This window comes from Rosa rugosa, chromosome 1 (genome assembly GCF_958449725.1).
Source record: "Rosa rugosa chromosome 1, drRosRugo1.1, whole genome shotgun sequence".
Lineage (NCBI taxonomy): Eukaryota > Viridiplantae > Streptophyta > Magnoliopsida > Rosales > Rosaceae > Rosa > Rosa rugosa.
In genome coordinates, this window is record NC_084820.1 from 19,068,409 (window position 1) to 19,084,844 (window position 16,436).

Genomic DNA, 16,436 nt, shown 5'->3' on the forward strand with positions numbered 1-16,436 from the left:
TTTTCCATCAAGGCAAACTTATCTTCTTTTTATTTTTTTTGGGTATACAAACAATAACATTTCTTGGGCAAGGGGCAATTGCAAAACAAAAAACCACACTCGAGCAAAACCCAAAACTTATATTTCACATTATTTGATACCAAAATTACATTTGAATTAGCAATGCATGTAAACCTACATCTGCAGAATAATTAGTCCAATCAGAGTCAACTCCACTTCAGCACGAGAAGAATACCAAGGTGACTTTAACTCATCGGATGAGGCAAAATTGCCTTCCCTATGGTCGCTATCGCTTGAGCTTCTTCTGTTTTCTCATCTTGGCGGCCAAACGTTCCCTCCTTTCTTCTTCTTCTATCAACCTAGCTTGTTCTTCATCCTCCTGTCTTCCAATTTTTTCACTACAGCACAGAAATACATAATTACAAGGTCAACTAAAATTGCAATTGGAAAATGGTGGTTCCTTTTAAAATTAAAAGGCGGATTAAAAATATTAACGGGAAAAGGCTGCCTACCTTCTCCTCTCCTCCCTCAGAATATCTTCAAATCCTGCCTCCATGTCACTAACGTCATCGTCATCAGCAAACTTATTTGGATTGTAACTGCAAAAATTTCAGATTGCTATTCAGATATGAAATAATAACTCCTCAACAACCAAGGTTTCAAACTAAAATCCAATGACATCTTCCACTACGTTAAATTTTTTTGATAAGCAAGACAATTTTTCATCTCCCCAAATGAACTTGCAAAGAATCCAGCATCTAAATCAAATTACAGTAACTTATCGTAAATATAAAGAATGTAATATCGTCATTACAAAAGTAAACTTTATATTCTACTTAGCACAATGACATAAAAGCATATAAAATTTGGTGCAGATTGTGATTGTTCGTGATCAACAGTGAAAACTACCAAAAGGAGCTAAATTGCATCACCAGGCAAGGAATACTTAACCAAAAATGAATTTTGAAGACCCAACCATTTCAAATCATTTAGAAATTATAAATTATGAAAATAATGATAATAACAATGATAATAACAACTCTTACCCAAACATGTTTCTGATCATACTACTAATATCCCCCGATTCAGGGTCATACTCATCATCTGCAAACCTGCTTGCAGGCCTTTTTTTGGGACGATACTCTTGTGACATAGGACGTGATGGGATTTGCTTATGCATTTGTGGCTTGTGGATCTGCTAAAATCCATGGAAGTCAGATATAAGGCATATATAACAATTGACCATGCAAACAAAATATGTAGCAGATGGGAAAATCTTAGACCTGAGGTTTTGACAATCCCGTGGACTGTTTTGATAACATATTGGGCTTAGAAGGTTCTCGTACTTCTTTTCTTTGCTGTACTGGCTGCCTCTGAACAGATGACTGCAACTTTGAAGAGGGTGCTTTCTGCAAAGAAGACAGGGAATTCTTCAAACCTGGTGCGGAAGCCCTCCTCTCTGTGGTAGAAGCAGGCATCTTTGAAGGCAGACCTTTTGGCCCTAGAGGCCGGCCAGGCCCATTTGCATTGTTGCTACCAAGTTGTTTTCTAGAGTCCATTGATGTTGAACCAGGTCGGCTACTGGCAGAACTTGGCCTATTGGACCCAACTTTAGAATGCATATGTCCATTAGTAGGAACCGCTTTCCTTTCATCACGACCAGACTGGACAGGTCTCCCATTCTCACGACTGCCTTGAACAGGTCTCCCATTCTCACGACTGCCCTGAACAGGTCTCCCATTCTCACGACTGCCCTGAACAGGTCTCCCATTCTCACGACTGCCCTGAACAGGTCTCCCATTCTCACGACTGCCATGAACAGGTCTCCCATTCTCACGACTGCCATGAACAGATCTACCATTCTCATGACCACCATGGACAGGTCTACCATTATCATGACCACCATGGACAGGTCTACCATTATTTGCCAAAGGTTGTTTACTTTTTGCCATTGTTTGACTTGATCGCACCTCTTCACATCAGATAAAAAAAAATCTGTATAAGATCCAATGGAAACAGAGGTTTCAAACACCATAGATAAAAAGTGGCGTAGAAGATAAGAAATTACCAGACTTCAGAGCAAAGTCACTTCGAGGGGGACGATCCTTTGCAGGAGCAGGAAGCTCCGCATCTTCAGATAATAAAAATGAGTAATCTCTAGTGTCTTTAAGCTTTTGGAGTTTATTTTTTTGCTGCAAATACCCGAAAACTCATTAACATGTATTAAGCTGATGAAAAGGACTTTAAAAGATAAAATAAAACAATATGCTCCCATACCTCATTAATTACTTTGGGTTTCGGGTTATGTGCAACAGATTTAGAGCCACCAGAGGTAGACCCAGAGCTCTTCTTGTTCTACAGAGACAAGTCAAACAGTCATAATCAAATCTATGCCTCTATTAAAAAGCATTAAAAAAAAAAACTCTACATCCCTTGGGAAAATAAAAATGGAAGTTCCTCCATTGTCCCAAATGCAAATATACCAAAATTAAAGAAAAGAATTCAAAAAAATGCATGTAATCACACCTCGTGCTCCTCCCATATAAAGAAAAAACACACAAAAATACATGTTCAGCAAATCTCACAGATCTAGACTTGGCCCTCCATTTTCCCCGATGACAATGTACCACATAACAGGAGTTTACATAATGCACCCATTGAAAGGGTAAATTGAAAAGCAGTAAGAAGCATGTACGTGGCTATCACAAAAAGACCAGATGAGAGAAAGTAATGCTACAAGCTATCAGTACATACAGGATGGACAGAGTTTGTGGCCCTAGATGCCAGATGCTGGGTTTCCAATAACGACTTGCTTTCTTGAATTACTCTCTGAGCGATAACTGGTTGAGAAGGGCCAAAGAACGATCCAAAACTGCAGGATAAGCAGACATGAATACACAAACAATTTTAGAGCCATAGCTTGCTACTTCAATATACATATGAACTACCACGAAACATATATAAATTCAATAAAGGAACCAGCAAGACCTAAAGTATTTAGTAGCAATGAACTAAGGAAGTAAAAGTTTTGTCTCATACAAATGATAGTTATAGTAATCACTCACTTATCATAGGGGAGCTTCTTTCTATCACTGGAGTTGGCCCGAGAACCACCTTCCTTCTTCTTCATCTGCCTTCGAACTTGTTCTTTCAAGCGTTGTCTCAACTCAAGGTACTCCAATGCTTCCTTGGTAGGTTTTGGAGCTTCTTCTTCTTCCTCTTCCTCTTCATCTTCATACTCATCTCCTTCCTCCTCGTATCCATATCCATCCCCCTCGGACTCATAATCATCATATTCCTCTACTGGTCGATCGAATCTCTAAACGAAAAAAAAAAAAAACACCAGTAAATACTGAATTTATCAAAGAAAAACCATAATAACTGTCATATAAACAATGATCAGATAGCCAAAGATTGAAAATTTCCTTACCTGCGTATCATATCCCCGCATTTCTAGCCCAAATCAACAGTTACAAATTCTGGGTAACCTGGAAAATCGCCAAGAACTTCAATCAAACCTTAAAAATCAATAATTTCCATCGATTCAATCAATTTCAAACAAAACCCCCAAATTTTCTAATCCAACCCATCGACCTGGTATTGCATTTATCCCCAAATTTCAACATTCTCCCTTCCAACCCCAATCCCAAATCCACAGTTCCAATGTTCGAATCCAACACTGAAACCACAAAAAAAATCCAAAACCCAATAGCTGATTTTCCAGAATCAAATTACTTACCAGAAAGTCGTCTCGCCCCGAATCGCGATCGAAATCGCGAAGCCTCGTAATAACCGATGCGAATCCCAAACCCTAATTTTATCCGACTCCAATTTCGAACCCCAGGCAATCGATTGAGAGCAATTTCAGCGGAGGAAAATGAATGCGAAGCGATGAGAATCGAGAGGAGAGTCGAGTCGAGTCGGCGAGCCCTAATTCGTAAAAACTCGGTTTGGGGGTTACGACCTCTACTTTAGCACCTCGTCGGTTTACTGTGTAATACATTATTGGACAATTTTATATATAAATCCGTTTCAGTCGAGGAAAATATAAATTTCCATTAAATTTGTATTTACTTTTATATCTCTATTTTTTTCTTAATGGGGGAATTTTATTATTTCCTTTTATATACACGCTTTCCTTTCGATCCTTCCGGAAGTATCTAATTGGCGTTTTTTTTTTTTTTTTTCTGTATTTAATTTTTCGGATTTATTTATTGAAACGGTTAAAAAAGTTAGAGGGATCCAGGGAAGACTTGGATAAAGTGAAGGGAAAGACAAAAGGCGATGAGCTGAGCTAACGTGACTGGATGACTGATGAGAATCTGGCGAATCTCAAATTCTTACGTGTCCTCAGAAGTGATGGGTTGCCTGGTCCTCCATGAGTTCTTTGTTCATTTCTTTTATTTTTTTTGTTTGTTTTGAGGGTCTCCTTCCTTCTCCTGTTCATCGGTTTTTCCTCTCTTTTGTTGCTATGTATTTGGTCTGTTTTGGGCCTTCCCCTTGGGCTTTTCCTTGAGTGTTTTATTGATTGAAGTCTAGACTAATGTATCGGAAAGGTCATTTATACCCTTCAACTGCCAACGTATTAAGTATATTATAACATTGAAAATGGTGAGCCAAAGCTAATGACTCAAGCTCAAAAAACTAGTAATTGACCCGTTTTCTTCTAACCGAGTTGCCAATGTTTTGTGTTCATATTAGCTAAAGTGTAGTTGTACCACCAATAACCTACTAGTCCATTCATGGACTCGTTTTCAAGTAAAACTCCAATCGGATTATCAATGTTTTGTTCGTATTACTAGCTAGTGTGCGATCAAGATCACTACGTACGGGTTGAACTCTAAAGATGGTTCTTTGTTGTTTTCAAGCAACTCTCGCATCAATCCAAGTATATTAAGGGCTTTATCAAGGAGATGGAGTTGGATTTTTGGCTTTTCTCTTTCTCTCTTTTTTGGCTTGTTGTGTGTGAGGGTTGTTCTGATTTTGCTAATCAATTAGTTTTTTTTTTTTCTTGACAGTATCGTCCAGGTGATTATTGAGAAACATAAGCCTCGTTTAGTTCACGGAATTAAGGACTTGGGAAAGGAAATGTACTCATTTCCTACGTTTGGTGTGCACAAGGAAATGAGGATATAAATGAAATATTAGTATAATTTAGTTTCCTTTCCTTACACAAACCAAACACTAAAATAGAAACAAACATATCTTTTCTCGTTGCTTTCTCAATCTTTCCAAACAGCAGAAAGGAAAGCTAGTGGGAAATTTATTTTCCTTTTTCCATGAGGTTTTCTAAAGAATTGATTTCCTTTCCTCGAACCAAACGAGGCCATAGTTTATTTTTGGACAAAATACTGTTTACTCCCTATACTTTTAGGGAGTCGACGTTTCAGTCCTTCACCTTCCAATTTCACCTTAAAAGTCCATAAACTCTCCAATTTCACCCAATCGGTCCTCACCGTCCAATCTCCGTCAGAAGCTCGGTTATCTTGCTAACGTGGCTGAAATTTGTATGCCAACTCAGCAGATTTGCATTCCATTTGATGGGTAAAAAGTCCAATTTACCCTTAGCTGGTTTTTCCATTTTTTCCCCTCCATACATGTCAAATTTTTTTTTTGGTTACATGGGGGTCTAGAAAGACCCAAAAAACAAAGGAGACAGTTTAACAAATAACTGAGACATTCCTATTTCTGGTAACTGCACACAAATCATCAAGGTAATCGTCAATGACTTGTGGAGGAGGAGATTCAAGGAAATGAATCCCAATGTTAGTCGCCAACCCACACTTAGAGAGCCCATCCGCGACCATATTCATTTCACGGTAACAATGGCGAATAGTGCATTGCTGAAGAAGTTCCATGAGAATTCTACAACTGCTCGGAATAGGTTTGAGAGGATGAAGATCATCAACCCCATTAGCCATAAGATTAACAAGCATCTCTGAATCACATTCAACTACAATCTTGCCCCTTGTTTGTTGGGAGGCCATCTTAAGTCCAAGAAGGAGGCCCCACGCTTCAGCAACGATAACTGAACTAGTACCAAGATTGGCATAAAAACCCATAATCCAATTTCCATGGTGGTCTTTGAGCACACCACCTGCTCCAATATTACCAGACCTATTTCTAGCTCCATCCACATTTAACTTGAGCCAATCCAAGTCAAGTTTAGACCACTGCACCGCAATAGTGGTACTATGATTAAGAGCAGCAGTAACACATTGAACTTTGAACCAATCAGTAGCTGCATCAATTAAGATTTTAGTAGGGTTAAAGGGCATCAGGAAGTTAGTATCAAAAATACTTTTGTTCCTCCACTTCCAAATATACCAGCATGTGAAAAGAAAAACACTACTCCATTTTAAGCCATTATAGCAGTCTTCATTGCACAGAGCATTGGCCTTAAACCAACTGACCCAATTAACAGTCCTGGCTCTCTGAATCTTCTCAATGCAAATAATCCTGTTCCAAATTTCAGAAGCTCTAGGACAATCTCTAAGTAAATGGAGGATACTTTCAGGATGTTGGTGACAAATAGGACACAAGGGATCAAGAGTCAACCTTCTTTTAACCCTTTCCATATTGGTCAGCACTTTGCCATGGGACAACAGCCAAGCAAACGTTTTCATCTTGGGAGGAATAGCAAGTCTCCATATAAACTGCCAAGTATAAGGAAGAAACTCAAATTCATTTACCAAGGTGGAGTAAGCAGATTTAACACTGAACTGGCCATTTGACGAAGCACCCCAAATCAATTTATCAGGACCACTTCCAGGAAAACCAAACGGAATGCTATTAATTTGGTTGACAATTTCATACTCAAAATGGGAGTGAAGAAAATCAATATTCCAACCCGAGTTAGACCAAACATCATTAACTTTGAGCTGCAAATCAAGATTATTTTGATTATCAATATATTCCAGAAGAGTACCTCCAGGGAGCCATTTGTCTGTCCAAAACTTGACCGAATTCCCATCACCAATGCGCCACATAACACCAATTTTGAGGAGTTGAGCTCCAAAGACAATACTCCGCTAAGTATTAGAGCAATCTGGAGGAGCTTTATAGTTGTTATCCAGGAAACACTTCTGCTTTATATATTTATGGTGAAGTACTTTACTCCATAAACCATTATCATTTTGCAGCAATCTCCAGCTAGCTTTTGCAAGCATGGCTTGATTCATCATCTTGGCTTTCTTAATATCTAAACCACCACAATCTTTGGGCCTGCAAACAAGATCCCAATTAGCTAGATGAATCTTCTTTTTCCCAGTGGTATCGCCCCATAAGAAATCACGATTCAATTTATCCAAGGCATCACAAGTGAAGGAAGGAATTCTAGTGATTTGCATAGTGTAAACAGGAATGGTAGAGCATACTGATTGGATCAAAGTTAGTCTCCCTGCCGTACTGAGAACCCTACTTTTCCAACCTGCAAGCCTGCCCTGAACCTTGTCAACCATAGCAGCATACGTATGTTTTGTCACCCTAGAATGGATAAGAGGCATTCCAAGATACCTACTCATATCTTTTGTCAAAGTGGATCCACAGACATGACTAATAGCAGCAGCTGTATGTTGGTCAACATTAGGAGAGCAGAAAATCACAGACTTATCGAAATTGACTTCTTGACTAGATAAATCACAAAAAAGATCCAAACATTTCTTTAAAACTATAGCTTGCTTACAGCTAGCTTCCGCATATAAGATCAAATCATCTGCAAAAAACAAATGTGAAATGGAAGGGCCAGAGCTTGAAGCTCTAACAGGCTTCCACTGACCAACTTCCACAGCAGAACTTATCAAATGAGATAGCTTTTCCATGCAAAGAACAAATAAATAAGGGGATAGAGGATCCCCTTGTCTTATCCCTCTAGAAGCAGTGAAAGATTCGGTTAATTCCCCATTAAGACAAACCTGGAAGCTAGTAGTTGTTACACAATTCATAATAAGCTTAATTACTTCAATGGGAATTTACGCTTCATGGAGGACATCCTCAATAAACTGCCAATTCAATCTATCATAGGCTTTGGAGAGATCAATTTTCCAAGCAAGAAAACCTTTGGCACCATGAGAATGATGGAATTTTATGTAAGACTTCCTGAGCTATAATTATGTTATCAGAAATGTGTCTACCAGGTACAAAGCTTACCTGGTTGGGGCTAATCAATTTTTTCAAGAAAGGCCTGATCCTGGCAACCAAGACCTTTGATATGACTTTATAGATGGTATTGCACAAGCTGATAGGTCGAAAGAATGCCATACTTTGGGAGCTAGCTACCTTAGGAACAAGGGCTAAGAGAGTATGATTCAAACCTGCAAGGAGAACACCACAAATAAAAGAATCCTTAACCAGATGGACAATTTCAGTGGCACAAAGATCCCAATGTTTCTGGTAAAAAACAGTAGGAAATCCATCGACTCCAGGGGTTTTAAGACCACCAATCCCAAAGAGAGCACATTTAACCTCAGTCTCAGAAATAGACCTCTTGAGCCAGAGTAAATCATGATCTTCTAACATAGGAAAAAGACAAGGAAAGATGAACCTGGAGTCCCTGATATGAGCTTGAGTAAATAAATTTTTAAAAAATTCAGTAGCAATGTTTTTCATGGTAGGAGCATCAGTACAAAGCACACCCTTTCCATTGAGAAGACCCTCAATTTTATTTCTTCTTCTCCTAACCAAGGTAGTCAAATGGAAAAACTTAGTGTTCTTATCCCCATCCTTCAACCATTTATCTCGAGATTTCTACTGCCATAGAAGAGCTTCCTGATCTCTTATCACTTCATAATCTTTAGTAAGCTGGTTCTCAAGATTTACCAAGAAAGGGTTGTGATCTCTGGCAAGAGCTTTCTAGATACCATTAAGCCTGGCTAATAATCTTTTTTTCTTCCTGAAGACATTACCAAACACATTGAGATTCCACTCCTTGAAAGCATTTGATAAATGCCCGAGTTTACTGAGTAAGTCACCTCTATCTCCCTCCCAATGATCTCGAACAAAGTCGTTATAATGCTCATGGAGTCATGGCTCATCCACATAGCTTGAAATCTGAACGGCCTCAAGGAAGCATTCAAAGACACGCCTGAAAAAAGCTGTAACAAAACAGGGAATGATCAGATTTTAATCTGGTTAGATGTTGGATAAATGCATCAAGAAAAGCCATCCTCCAATCTGCATTACAAAAACCTCTATCTAATCTTTCTTTGATTCTACCACCGACCCAAGTGTAGTCAGGAGTCAGGACCTTGATATCCCAAATCCACCATGGCACATCTGTTGACCCAGTCTCTTAATCCTCCAAAGCGACCAACTAAAGAGCCACCAAACTTATCAGCGCTGCTTACTAATTCATTGAAATCTCCGATAACAAGCCAAGGACAAGTATTAGAAACTGAGAACTAAGAAAGATGATTCCAGAGGATATCCCTTTTTGGAAATCAATGAAACTTCATTAATAAATACCACTGAGAGTAAACTCAATGGCAGGAGCCCAAAACAAAGCCCAAGTACAAATAAACCCAATAAGGAAAATTACAACTCAACCATAATCCACATGGACATGCAACAGAGTGTAACCCTAAAAATTAAAATACATCAACTCCAAACACAAACACAGCCGCCGCCTCCCAAAAGCTTCCGCACAGCAGCCGCTGCAGTCGCACCAGAAGCCAAGAGGATGCGAGAAGTGCTGAATCGAAGTGATGAGTGCCGAATAGCCGTTGCCAGAACAAACCCAAAAAGCAAATCCAGTCAAAACCAACATAAAGGGGATGAGAGAAAGGAACCAACACCACACACTGACTCGCGCATCTCCACCAGAGAGACTTAAACCGGGAAGGAGAGAAAGCCACCGAGAAGGGACAAAAGCCAGTAACAAAGAAAAAAACCCGCGGATAATGGGGGGTGGAACACCCATGCGTGAGCACCCATAATCCAATCGGTAAGTGATTCTCACTTTAGAGCAGTAGCCACGAAATCCTTCATGGAGAAGGTCATTGGTAGAAGCAGGGGAGTTGGTGTGAGGTGATGGGTGAGGGGAATCATGGAGTTTTTTGGATCTGAAAATTTTTTGGGTTGATCGGCAAAGAAGGGAGGAACAAAGTCCTCTAGAGCTGGACATAAGCCAGAAAATCACCACAAGATGGGTGTAGTTCACCACAGGGGTGAGAGAGAAGCTAGTGAAAAGGATGAAAGAAAGAGGAACTGAGAAAGGAGAGGCCAGAACACTAGAGGCCGCCCCCAACTGTCAAGCCAACAATCTAGATCCGGAGGGATCAAGATCAAGGCAAGAGAGAAGGGGGAGGGAGATGAGTTTTTCTCAGATCTGTTTTCTCTCTCTAGTTTTTAGAGAGAGACGCTCTGGGTGATGAATAAGACTTAATGGAAGGTTTAATTAAGCTGAGCACAAAACAAAAGGCTTAATTAACAATTGCACAAGTTACAAGCTTGATGAGGTGCTGCCAGAGGATATCCCTAGCAGTAGTGCATCTGGGGCTTGCATAGATAGCAGTAAGAATCCAATCGATGACACCAAATCCAGTGATTTTGACGGTAAGAGATTGAATATTACTATCCACATAAGAAACATTTACTTTATTAGCATCATATAAAATCCAGATACCTCCATACATGTCAATGATTGCCTCCAAATCCCCAAATCACCTCTGACCTCTCTTTGGGAGCACAAATCAGAACCCAAGTACATGCTAGTTTTCTGCAAATAATAACCCAACCAAGCATCCACTAATTGAAATAGCATAAATTGACGATGAAATACATAGCAACCAAGCAACCATTCACCTACATTCATGATTAACTCAAAATACATAGTTTTTGCTGCAATACCAAGCTAATAAACAGTGCCCAAATTCACCAAAAAATACAAATTGGAGCATTACATCCTCAACCATTGTTCAAGTACTCCTAAACCCTAAATTAAAGATAGCACTAATCATCTTGTCAAAAGATTAGAGCTAGCAACCAAATGTCACAGCATAAGGTTGCACAAAAAGAGGATGCCCAAAATTGTGTTCTTGTGCTTGCTAAGGTCTTTTAGAACTTTCCACACTAATTTCCTTTACCTGAGTTTTGCCGGATCCTTTGAGATGACCTTGTGGCTGTTGCATCCTGCTTCCTTGATGCCTTAGAAGGCTGGACAGGCCTTGAACTTGATGGGGCAGATGCAGCTTGCACAAGCCTTGAAGAAGGTGGGGCAGATGCAGCTGGTACAGCCCTTGAACTTTGCTTAGCAGATGTAGTTTGTTTAGCCCTTGATGGCTTTGGGGCAGACCTATTTGCTTCCAACCTCGATGCCTTCAAGGCAGCCATCTTTTTCTGGACACATACACATTATGGCAGTACAAGTATATGAGTAGAGTTTTAAAAAGAAAAGCAGTACATATAAATTCATATCCATCTAGAACAGGAGAGTGTAATGTTACCCTTTGGTACTCTGCCCTCTCTTTTGCTTTCTGCCTCAATTCATTCTTGGTGAAGGACTGTTTATTTGCCTTCTTGGACTGCAACAAATAATAAGCATGTTAATTGCAAATGGAACCACATTTGAAACCACAAATACATGACTGAAATCACAACTTCTTACCTGATTTTGGGATGTACCTCCTTCCTCATTGTGCTTCCTCTTCTTATTCATTGTTGCGGCCTTCTTTTCCTTTGGGGGCAGATGTCTTTGACATGTCTTTACATTATGACCAACCTGTTGACAATTGCTACACCGTAATGATCTTTGTACCCTTCCGAGTTTAACACCTCCATCTGTGACCTTTTCTGAGGCATCCTTGATTCTTTTTGTTTTTGGGTGTCCAGGTTGCCTTGAATATTGAGGTGGTAAGATAGGTGTATCTTCACCTCTAAACCATAGGTCCATGCTATTTACAGGCTGGATCAGGTTGCTATATATGCTCATATAGGTCTTCTTGAGGTAGCATGGTGCCACATAGTCATCTGGGTCTTCCCTCTTCATGTATATGGCAGAAATAGCATGCTTGCAGGGGATTCCAGTCAAGTCTCACCTCCTGCAAGTGCATGTCCTCAACACAAGGTTCACCACATTCTTCGAGCCCTCAATATTCTCAACCTCAGCAATGTCTACACCATTGAAGGTTGCAATGCAGTCCACAACAGCCTTCTCCTTGTTCTTCTCTATAACAGCCCTAGGCTTGGGACAGATATTTCCATGGTAAGCTTCCATTTTTCCCTTTCTCACAGTAATCCTCTTCATTAGTTTTACCCTTAACTCTTCAAACATGGTCACAGGGGGCTTACCCCTAGCCTCCAAAATCCAGCCATTGAAGCTCTCACAAATGTTGTTTATCATGATGTCACAGTTTACATCTGCGCTGAAGAAAGCTCTGCACCAATGTCTAGCTAGTCTCTCGGGTGCTGCAGCATGGGCAATTAGTTTAGGGTTAATGATCACTATTTTTAAAGAACAAAGGAACATGGAAACACAAAAATATTGAACTACCTGTCATTAACTTGTAAGCATCATCATCTAGGCTTTGCATCTCATCCATTTCTTTCTGAAAATAAGGCAATGTGGTTGCCTTTGCACAAGCCCACATCCGATCCTTCATGACCTTTCCAGGAAAAAGCTTTGTGAAGTTTGTCCACATGTGCCTCACACAAAATCTGCTATGAGGCCTTGGGACAACCTCTTCAAAAGCTGGTATCAAACCTTTCTGCTTATCACTTATAAAGACCCAACCCCTCCCTTCATGTTCAATGCTCAGATCCTTGACCAATAACTCCAAGAACCAGATCCATGCATCTTTTGTTTCCAACTCAACCATTGCCCATGCCACCATCCATGATGTGTTATTAGCATCAACACCAACATCTATCAACAATTGCCCCCCAAAAGGTCCCTTCAGATGTGCACCATCCAATCCAATTATAGATCTACAACCTGTCTTAAAGCCACTCTTCAGTGCACCCAAGCAAATATACATTCGTTTGAAGACATGTCTCTTGCTACCCTCGGGGAAACTGCACTTAATGTCAATAGTTATGGCCCTAGTTAGTTAATACGAGTATTAAACGTGTATAAAACTTCAATACGCGTATAATTGAAAAAAAACTTCAGTACGGCGTATTGAAATTGTAGACTCGGGTTTTTTCGCGTATTATTGAGTTCGACCTTTTAAAACACGTTTTATACACGTATCCGTTTTATACGGAGTAAAAATACTTGGAATTTGAAAAAAAAATTAAAGCGCTAGTTAATTAAAACGCGTATAAAACTTCAGTATGCGTATAATTAAAGAAAAACTTCTTTATAGCTTATTGTAATTCAAGCGCCTGATTATATTTTACTTGGGTGCCATATCCTTTTTTTCATGTTTTATCACATATCATAAATGATATAAAATAAAGCAAGAGTTTAGAGTACATTATTAGTTATTTTCTTACAAAAATAGTGTTTTATATATCCGTATTTTTGAACCCGTTTTTTCTATTACTTGCCGAATTATACACGTATAATTCAAACTTATAAATTTGCCGTATCGCGTTTTTTTTACCAAATATTTGACCGTATCGTTAGACTAGGTAAACTGAATAATACACGTACGTTTCTTTGCCGAATTATACGCGTCCCGTTTTTTACTAACTAGGGTTATGGCTGAGTCAACCCTCTGAAGCTCCCTCCCATAATCACCCAGCCGTGCATATTGCTCCTTTATGCTACCTTCAACTTCCAATAGAGCAACCCTTTTAGCTCTATATGCCATGGACTTCGAAACCCGTGCTCTAATACTTGCTGACATGGTCTTAGCAAGAGATTCTGCAATATCAAACAGTACACATAAGTTACACTAAGAAACACAACTGATCAATGCACAACTTAAAGTATTAAACACAAATGTTAAAATTAGAAACTAAACCACATACCTGGCTTCACATCCTCATTAACAGCAATATGATCCTTAAACCTTGCTGTCAGAAATCTTAGCTTAACCATGTTGTTGTTGAACTTCCCTGTGCACTTATGTGTAGGCTCATAGGACTTGATCATGAGAGTGCTCTCATGCTACATTTTAGAAGCAAACAGAAAGAAGGGACAATTATCCTCCTTGCACACAACTCTAAGCCTTGTCTTATCATTCTTGATAAATACATACTCCTAGCCACCTTTAATAGCATGCTCCCTCAATGCATCCCTCAAGACCTGGATTGTGGCAAACTTCTGTTTCAACTTAAAAACTGGATTCTTCATGTCCACTTTGGGATTGAACTCAAGACCACCATCCTCAAGTTCCCCATCAGAATTGTTGGTAAAACCCATCCTATCATCATCTGAATCCTCATACCCAAACATGTCCTCATTATCAACAAACTCTCTCACTTCTTCTTGCACCCTTTGCCTTTGAGTACTCTGTCCTAAACCCTTATTCACTGTTCCTTGTGCAGTCTCTTCATGCATAACATCCTCCATCCATGCATCATTATCATCATCATCCCCATACTCAGCATACTCCTCCTCATCAACACAAGGGTCATAATCACCATCCTTACTACCATCTTCATTAGAAAACTCATCTTCACTGCCTCCTTCCTCTTCATTATCTCCCAAACCACCAAAAGATTGCATTGCATCTAAGTAATCGATATCCACATCTTGTAGACCATAACTGTCATTATCTACACCACTACTTAGACCTAAACCACTTGATTGTCCTCCAACATATGACTGACCTATACCACTACTTATACCTAAACCACTTGATTGTCCTCCAACATAGGACTGACCTACACCACTACTTGGCCCTCTACCACTTGACATGTCTCTTCCACTCGACTGATGGTTACTAATTGGAGTATACTCCAATAGTTTATGTTTTCCCTTATCCTTTGGAAGAAGACTACAAGCAGTGCTTGCTTGTGTAGGTACATGTTCGAGATCCACCTCCTTTATCACAACCCCTTTGCTACTGCCCCGTATTGGTTCATCTGGTATCTCTTTAATCACCACACTTGAAGTCTTCCTTGGTTCATCTGGTAGTTCTTCGATCACGACCCCAGAGCTGCCTTTTGACTCAAAAAGAAATCGTCAAACACGAACATGTCTTCATCCTCTTCCCCAAACACCCTTTTAAGCTCCATATGGTCTAAATACAGAATCAATAACCTAAAATGAGGAACTGCAATACACATAATGATCATCACATCTTGATCTGTTTCCAGCTTCATCAACTCATCATCTTCATCACCGCATCTATACCAATAATCGATCCGTTGCTCTTTATAAGCTGGATTGAGCTGCTTAACCATGTTGTCTACCTCCACAAGGGACATCTTGTCATTGTCTACATTGTCATAAAAATCAACCTTCCCAACAACATATGTGCCCTGCCTAAAGCACCCTCCATGATACACTTTCAGCGTAAAGTAGTCGGGATGAGCTGCAAATTCAACGATGTAAAACAGTTAGTCAATGCATATTGTCAATGAAAAACACTTGGTCAATGCATATAGTCAATGAAAAATAGTAAGGCAACGCAGTTGGTCAATGAAAAATAGCTTAGTCCATGCAGTTAGTCAATCAAAACAGTCTCAATCAACAGCTACAACCCAAACAGAAACCCTTTACAGAACACATTCTTCACACATGGGAGACAAAGACAAAGGGGATTCTTTCTTTACTACATACTAGGACCACAACAAAGATATAGACATAAACAGCTCATATTAAAAGCCAAAGTCCCACCTCCATTCACAACCTGGAAAGTATTAAAAGCCAACCCAGCAAATTCAACCACCACTAACTGCAAATGTGATTTAATTAACACTCACACACTCTTACAGTCTTAATTACAACGCAATACCACAAAGCTTCCATCTCGAAATCCAGAAAGCCATAAAGCATAGCATAGCCCCAATTTTTAATCAAACCCTAGGACTCGAAACCATCACCACACCAATAGAAACCACCTAGAAGCTATTACCATCCCTAAACCCGAAACCATAATCAAATACATCCTTCCACAACCCAGAAACCCTAGAATTTATAAACCCCCAATTTTGTTTTTCAAAACCCTAAAATTCATCATCTTCAATTGTGTTAAAATAGAGGAAGTTGACGTGGTACCAAGAAGTAAGATTTGAAACTTGGAGTTTATGGTGCTGATTGTCTTCATTGTTCAATGGTGTGGGAAAAAAAAAATTACAGAAAATTCAGAAGACTAAAGTATTGAGAATCACAAACGTTAGAGCTATGTCTTGAAGTTTTCATGAAGACTTTTGGAGTATAAGGAGGTTAGATTGAAGCCAAGGTCCAACACAATGAAATTTGGCCTTCCTTGTGTCGTTCTTTTGAGAAGTAAAAGTGTAACAACTATGAGAATTCGGGGATCTTAAGTCTCGACTTATTTTTGCTCTATTGATTTCTTAGAACCTTTGAATTCCTTTATCTTTCG

General features: G+C 39.5%; 1 protein-coding gene across 1 annotated transcript; it reads right to left on the bottom strand.

Annotated features, from left to right (window-relative positions):
* Positions 1 to 3,972, bottom strand: LOC133722628 (uncharacterized). The gene is made up of 10 exons (XM_062149505.1): positions 3,740 to 3,972; positions 3,431 to 3,488; positions 3,066 to 3,319; positions 2,755 to 2,872; positions 2,278 to 2,355; positions 2,069 to 2,192; positions 1,284 to 1,972; positions 1,047 to 1,195; positions 513 to 599; positions 1 to 398 (listed from the first exon to the last, which is right to left on the bottom strand). Exons 2-10 carry the CDS (start codon positions 3,449 to 3,451, stop codon positions 287 to 289), a joined length of 1,632 nt encoding a protein of 543 aa, XP_062005489.1. The 5' UTR covers positions 3,452 to 3,488; positions 3,740 to 3,972; the 3' UTR covers positions 1 to 286.
* Positions 3,973 to 16,436: the final 12,464 nt, after the last annotated feature.

Excerpts from the sequence above, each read along its gene's own strand:
- LOC133722628 (XM_062149505.1), bottom strand. The coding sequence starts at position 3,451 with ATGCGGGGATATGATACGCAG. Across the intron at positions 2,873-3,065 it reads AAGAAGCTCCCCTATGATAA|TTTTGGATCGTTCTTTGGCC; the intron begins GTGAGTGATTAC and ends CTTATCCTGCAG. Across the intron at positions 2,356-2,754 it reads CCACAAACTCTGTCCATCCT|AACAAGAAGAGCTCTGGGTC; the intron begins GTATGTACTGAT and ends TTGTCTCTGTAG.